The sequence below is a fragment of the Epinephelus lanceolatus genome, chromosome 21 (genome assembly GCF_041903045.1).
Source record: "Epinephelus lanceolatus isolate andai-2023 chromosome 21, ASM4190304v1, whole genome shotgun sequence".
Lineage (NCBI taxonomy): Eukaryota > Metazoa > Chordata > Actinopteri > Perciformes > Serranidae > Epinephelus > Epinephelus lanceolatus.
Window position 1 is genome coordinate 4,722,697 of NC_135754.1, and position 7,979 is coordinate 4,730,675.

The 7,979-nt window shown below is 40.2% G+C and overlaps 1 protein-coding gene across 2 annotated transcripts in view; it reads right to left on the minus strand.

The window, feature by feature from the left end:
* The window catches only part of jmjd1cb (jumonji domain containing 1Cb), a 192,800-nt gene extending 186,029 nt beyond the window's left edge, over positions 1–6,771 (minus strand). Inside the window, exon 1 of one of the 2 annotated variants that reach the window (XM_033611862.2) lies at positions 6,380–6,771. In XM_033611862.2, coding sequence (XP_033467753.2) covers positions 6,380–6,535 — 156 coding nt within the window. In that variant the 5' untranslated portion in view covers positions 6,536–6,771. The remainder of the gene's footprint in view (positions 1–6,379) is intronic. The other variant, XM_033611861.2, reaches the window with a different exon arrangement.
* Positions 6,772–7,979: the final 1,208 nt, after the last annotated feature.

A 7,979-nucleotide genomic window follows, 5' to 3' on the forward strand; every position in this document is an offset into this window, starting at 1 on the left:
ATTCTATGCTTTCTTTTGATTTTCACAGTGACTAGTCATCCTGTTTAATTTGTCTTCTGATTAAATCAGAACCGTTGAAACAAGTTGTAGGAAGTCTCTGCAAGTAATTGGTTGCTGGCAGACACTCTGTGCTGCAATAAAATGGTTAATCAGCAGTGTCGTGCACTGTAGAGCCGATGCGCTGCTGTTTCTGCCGGCCTGAATAGAATATAATGTCTATAGCCTTACTGTGACTGTGTACAGCCTTTATAGACTGAGGGGAGTAGTGATACGCGGGTCGACCCGTAACTCGCGGGACCGGCAAATGGACCTGCGGGTCGGGCAGCAGTGATCGTCTGTTAAATCCGTCTGTAAATGATATTTTGACATTATTCTTATAATCATTAGGCTATTACTGTCATGGCATCCGAAGGTACTGATGCGTTGAGCAGGTGACAGTCCACAGTCGTTTTCAAAACACACGTGTGTCACGCACTCCAAAAGAAATTTGTTGAAACTTTACACAATAATTTATTGTACAAAATGGAGGAAACAAACATTGACAAAAACAGTTCCATAATTCATATTAAATTCAAAAGATAACGAAAAAACAGCTACAAGTTAGAGGGAATAGTGATAAAGTGGTAAAACTTGGCATTGATCCACAGCCTCAGACGGATGCGCTCAAGCGTGCCGTGCGCACAAGCTCAGTTGGTAGGCTATACTATATTTTCACATTTTTAACAATGCAATTTAAAAGTTTTGATTTTTATTGATAACCTATATTTACCACCAACAAAAAGACTACATTTAGCACCAAAAAAATATGGGGAAAAAAAAAAGTAAATAAAAAAACGTATATCGAATACCAAATTTTCATAACGAATACCTACCCATAGAAACGAATATTCGAATATCCGAATATTTGGGTACAGCCCTAATGTGTACGATGTTTGGTGGAACACAGGCAATGCAGTACTGGCAACTGCCATTTTTAAAAACCCATTAGCCAGGTAAACAGCAGACAACACAAAAGATAAACAACAGCCGTATTGTAAAGAATGGAAGAAAACATGGACAAATGGATCAACAGTGAAGTCCTGGCTTTTCTCAGCATATACGCGACAGTGGAAATACAACGCAATCTTGACTGGTCAAAGTGACAGCACTGTTGCTATACCAACTGCTGCCCGGCTAACAATACGTTACTTTAAAATTCCTATCAGTGGAGCAATTGAAAACAGAAAAAAACTGAGACCAGGAGCTGGTGTCGTCTCCCCTTTCATTTGACAGCAAGAAAACACCCCTGGGTGCATGAATAGAAATAACCAACATTGAGTGTGACCATGCTCTCAAGCTAAAGTTCACTACATCCACACTAGATAACTTCTATGGCTCACTGAAGGGAACACACTTCCGAACCTGCGAAGGCACACACAGAGGGTGCTCATTTTGCTTGGCGCCATGTATGTGTGCGAACAAATTTCTTCCGTGGTGAAATCCAAGTTGCGCTACAGATCACGGCTGATGGATAAATATCAGTCCTCTGCTCTGCGTATTTCAACATCAGACATGACAACAGAGTTTGATGGTCCTGCAAAGACAGGTGACCATCTCAACTACTCCATTAGGCTAAATTCAAAATAGTTCAAAGTAATGTCCATTCTATGCTGGAACAAACAGTAAAGCCTATTTCATACTATGGCACATATCTGTACTGGCTCTTCTGCAGCATCTCCATTAGAAGGTGAAAGCCTCTCCCCTGCCATGTTTATTCTCTGTCTCTGGTTAGTGTTTGTACTCTAAACAATGCTGCTATTCACCACCCAAAACACACACTCACAAACAGCTTAGAAAAGTTCCTAAACTGGCTAAACTGCAGCACTGCAACAACCACGCATGGATTCTGTATGTGGAAGGTTCTTCCCCGGTCACAGCCTGTCATTTTCTGCTGATTAGCCACACAGAGATGAACCTCAGGCCACAGCCCTGAAAACAAACTAGCAGCACTGCTACTGTACACACACTCGCACACACGCATACACATACAGCAGACTGTAATGGAAAACAAAGACTCCTATAGGCAGTGACCTGGCTGCCCTGCTCTTTCCATTCATTGTGAATCCAGATGAGTGTGGCAGTTTTATGCCTAATGTGCCAGCGTAGGGTTCTGCTGCTGAGCTTTTTCTTTCAGCCTGTGTCAGTGTCCCTCAAGTCCCACCAAAAATCAAGTATCTGCAAGGGGATTACAATGCTGCTTGGATGCTCTTTTTTTTTTTATGCTGTATGTCACTGATATTTTGCTGGGAATATTTTTTTAATAAGGACTTTTATTGTATTATAAAGGTTAGTTATCAACATTATGTCTAGATTTTATTTCACATTTAGCCTCTCTGTGTGCTGTCTGTCTATATGTTTTTGTATGTCTCTGTGTACAAGGTGCTCAAAACCAATTACACCTAGGGGGATTCATAAAATTGTCTGAATTGAACTGCAGCAGATTGTCAGCTCTGTTTTAATGTTTATCCATCAGTTTCTGTTGTTGCCATTTGAACTCTGACAGATATTTTTTCTGTTTTTTTTAGCGTCTTAGACTCTGTCCCTGCAGTGCCAATACTCGGTCACTGCAAAGGAATTTACACCACCATTAATAGAGTACTGTATCTTAATACATGGGGGCGTTTCTGAGGTTTTCCTTATGCCAGGACCCAAAAGAAAAATGCTGTCTTTTTCCTTTCAAGCTGAGCTAATTTAATTTATTGTCAGGTTCAGTAGTGATGCCAAATAACTGCATAGCTGCTATAAATACTACCGGCAACCTTTGGCTTAAATATACACTAAAAATAAAAAAAAATGGTGCACCTCAGTTCCTGTACACAATCTAGCATAATAAAACAAAAACCAGGACTAAGCCTCAACCCATTGTTCTATCAGATTCATTATATCATATCTAGTAATTGATTATGTAATGTGGACTAAGGGTTAGACTATAGCTGTGTATTTACGGCATGCTACTGAGCATACAGAATATCCCAAAAATAATATATGGTTTGTATGTACAAACAGTTATGCAGCCCATAGTTAGTACTAGTCTGTATAACTCGTGAGTCTGTATGACTGCTATTACTCGCGTCATATGTGCTATACACAGAGTTGGCCCTAAAGAAATTTAGAAACATGTATCAGTACTTCAACAGCTGAGAACTGGCAGGATTTTACTGATACCAATGCCATTTTCCATTCTGCTTATTTGTCAGGCCCTTATTGATTCCTGATCTATTTTCTGTGTGGGGAAGAAATAGATCTACAAAGGTTTTCAGGTTTTATGAAAATCTGAAAAACCAAAAAGACTTGCTAAGCCTGCCTGCTTGGCGCTATTGTTTCTATGACACAGGATATGTACCTTCGATAACAGACATTCCCAACCAAAATTGGTTCATCATGTTCTTACCTAAATAATTCGGATATTGATTCCTTGTCCTCATTTTTATTGTTAAGTCCACATCAGTTCTAAGCCATTCAATCTGGTCTAATTTACTACTATCCTAGCCACAATTACAGCAATATATATCCAAAGTTATCTGACATGACAATAATAATAGCCTACAAAGAACAGCTACCATTGCTTTACTTATAAAGTTGTAAAGAAATGACATCAACAAATCATTTTATACTGCGGCGCAACTCATGACACCTAATGAATGAAAAGATCATTTTCTCAATTAATTTATTCATTGTGTGGTTCATGAAACAAAACTGGTGAAAAATACTTATCACTATTTCAAAAAGCCCAATGTTCCAAGCTACTAATAAGTATTGTCAGATTTATCAGAATCAGAATCAGAATCAGAAATACTTTATTGATCCCAGAGGGGAAATTATTTATGTTACAGGTGCTCCTTGCAAGACAGGAAAGATACATGAAAATATAAGAAATTTAAACAATAGTATTAACAAATATATAGTTAAATAAACAGGAATTATTAACAAACATAAACGTAAATTATATATGTATTTATAGGTACAGAGTACTCAAAAGACATGATAGTATGTGCACTAAAAACTGAATGATATCTTCAAATTACTTGCTATGTCCAAAATCATCAGTTCACTGTTATTTTAGACAAGGAAAAAAAATCTACTTAGCTATTAGAGAACAGTTGGTGTGGTGAGTTAATTTTGTATAACCAAGAAATAAATTGTTTTTGTCTTAAAAAGCTACAAACCAGCATGATGGATAACCCTTGCTGATTTAACCAAACAGATTTTACATTTTTGATGCTTCATTGCTGGTAATCTCAGACTGATCTCTATATCAAATCATACGCATTCACTCATTGACTGTACATTGCATTATTTTTCTATTAAGATCCACGACTGTGAAGCAAAAAGCCCCAGTGAGCCGTTGCTAGCCCACTACACTCCTGCACTACTGGCCCATCTGACCACATCCACTTGACAAAGGCCTGACAGCTTGGCTTGACACACTTCTTCTAATCTAATCTCCAATCCTTCTCCACTGTATTCACTCAGCTAGTTAAGCCCCTTGCTAATGAGACTGTGCCCCATTGTATGGAATTAAACCAGAACACTACTCACTGCCTAAATCACATCACACACAAGGACCAATTCTACAAGGGAATTAGGGAATCTGGGAGCATGTTTGTTGCGCGACAAAAACAAGTACATGCGATATGCTGCGTAGATGAGGGAGCATGCAATTACACATGAGAGAGGTGTTTAGCTTTGACACGGGAATCGTGAGGTGGACTTATGTCACCTCACCGTTCCTGTCTAAAATAGACAGACAACTTGCATGAATGCATGAGTGAAGGGCAGAACAACAGAAAGCTATGAAGCAGTGAAACATGACATTTATCTCCTGTCTGCATCGCACAGAGAGCGCAATGAGCAGTCAGTGACATGTGAGAAGGATTTGTGACTTGTATGCTTTAATATACACAAAAGAACTGTATTACCGTAGATGACTTCCACATTAAATCATATACAGTGAATAACCCTATCAGATATGTCATGTCTAATGGCATATGGTCTTTGAGAAATAGCACATAATGTACACAAAAATCACACTAAATAATCAAATCAGAACTGTGCTGGGGTTTGGCTTGTAATCTGTATAGGCAGATAGAAGGATGCAGTGAACAAAAGAAAACGGGGAACAGGCACACAGTACAGTGAGACAGTACTGTATATTTGCCAGCCAAGGGCTTGTCAGGACAAATATTTCATTGTTTGCTGGTTTTGGCATGTTTGCCATTATGAAAATGGCTTTTTTTATAAGGAAGGGGGGGAATTCAGAGCAATATATTGCCAAGATTTCCAGCAGCCCCTGCCTTCCTACTGACTGTAGTAAGAGAGCAATAATTACACCTCAATCAGGAAATATGTCTGCTCAAGAAAACCCCACAAGTGACACCATGGAGTTGTCTTGAAATCGTAGACAATATTTTACATAAAGACAAACTGCCCATTGTTCAGCCTGCAGCAAGACACTTTTATGTTTTTACAAGTCCCCAGCATTCCTGCCTCCCCGTCCAAGTCGGAGGGGTTGTTGTCCGCCAGAAAAATACAGGCAGACGGAGCTTTATGGTCGACTATCACACTCAAATACTGTGGATTGTGACCAATAACCACGAGATAATAGGGATTAGCTCAACGTGAAGGCTGCAACGCAGGGGTAAATCTAGAAAGCTAACCATACCTCCGTCAGCTGATTTGCAGTATACAGCAGATTAAAGCATTTAGCTGCTCGGGACTCAAATTCCTACACATGCTTTTACAAATGCAGCCGCTACAGCCGGACATTACGATATTAGTTCAAATGCTGCCAGGTGTTTTCTTATCGTTGACACGTAGATTATTTTGAAATTAACGCTTTACATTGTCCCTTAAGGCTGGTGGAAACAGTGTAACGATGTCTGTGTGAAACCCACTGTGATTTTACCATTCTTAGCACTTACTGAATCTGAAAACATGGAGGCTTGTCTGAGCCACAGTAAATGGTTTACGAGTGCGAGAAGTTAGAAGGTTTTGATGTAAATAAGCACAGTGTCTGAACACCGCTAGCTGTTTGCTTTCCATAACCCCCTACTGGCAGTCTGTCTCCCATTAACTTGCAAGTTAAGAGGGCAAATAACTAACTAGTCAAAGTTGTAAACGCAACAATGACAAATATTTTGGCGAAACTGTGATAAATACCAGCGCTATACCCTACCCATTGGTCCTAAAAGCCATAATAACTAAGAGAAAGCCACAAAATAATTTCCGCCTGGCAAGCCTACAACATTGCCTCGCTGGCTAGCCACCAACCACAGAGATTTTCCCATTTGCTTTGCATGTAACAGACCAAAGAGGAGGACAAAGTCAGCGTTTCCCTTACCGTCAGATCGGGATTGTCGCTGTCACGATGGTTAACGGCTCGTATGACCCCGGACCTCCAAGGCCACCGACCGATGTCGCCGATTTCAGGCGGCTCGTCCCCGCTGACACAGAGGAACCGCTTCCCGACCAGCTCCGGCCGAGCCTCGACTGCCATGGCTCTTTGCTGGTCAAAACCCCCCCTCGAAAAAACTTCCCAACAACGACGCCCTTACAGACCTGTCATTTACGACATTAAACCAGTTCTGAAGAGTCCAACGGTAGAAAGAAAATAAAAAAGGAAAAGTAGTTTGTTGCTAAACGCTGAAAAACTGACCCGGGGGATTTAAATGTGTAGCAGTCTCCACCCGCTCAAGCGTCAGTCTCTTTGCTCTCAGCATGAGAAAACAGTGGAACACTGAACCGCATCACCGCCGCCATCCATACTTGTGTTTCTCCGCTGGATCCCAAGGCATTCATGGCCGCAGCACGGTTGTGTCCCTCCGCTCAATTGAACCCCGTCGGTCCTATTTTCGCAAAACTACTTTGACTGCTCATACTAGTAGAACTGCCACGACTACTGTTAACAGCAAGTGTAAACAACTTGTGCTTCTATGGCCACTGTCATTAGTCTACTGCTACTGTTCGTTCTAGTGCTACAGCTGGTATTACTGCTGCTTTTATTAACAACAACAACAATAGCAGCAGTCATGCAGGCTGCAATCATAATCAAAGGCTAGGAAGAAATTTAAGACTTAAGTCATATTTATACATATATACATATATATGTATATACATACATATATATGACTTGTTGTTATTGTTGCTGTTGTTGTTTGTGTGTGTGTGTGTGTGTGTGTGTGTGTGTGTGTGTGTATTTAGATTATATGTAAATATAATTTAATACAACCCAAGTCCATTGGGGACAGTTCAAGTCTCTGTCCCCTACCAGATATGGAGCATGGACTGGAAGCTGGAGAGGTGCCAGCTCACCTCCTGCGCACTGCCCAGGTGCCCCTGAGCAAGGCACCGAACCCCCAACTGCTTGAGGTGCCTGTCCATGGGTGGCCCCTTTACTCAGACATCTCTCCATTTGATGCATGTTCAGGTCCTGTTTGTGCATGTGTGTATTTCGGGCCTATATGAATATATATGGCCTATATATGTATATGACAACAGAGTGAAAAAATTGAATTTCCCTTTGGGGACTTTGGGAATTAATAAAGTATATAGGATTAACATATATATATATATATATATATATATATATATATATATATACATACATATGTGTGTGTGTGTGTATGTCAGAAAAAGTGAATAACATTGATCATCTTGTTACAATGCAATGTTCTGCTAGGAAACCCTTGGTCCTACATCCATGTGCACTCCCCAGCGGCAGTTGCCACAGACAACAAAGTGTCATTAATAACAATGAACTGCAGCACATCCCGTATTGACCATAGCCCTACCTGTACCTGCAATTAGAACAGTAAAACAGAGAACATCCAAATATGAAAAATGTGTATCATGCATTCAATAATGGTCTGCAAAAATGTTGAGTTGCAATATTGGTAGCTAAAATTAGCAGACACATACATTAGTATGATCCCTTACAAATG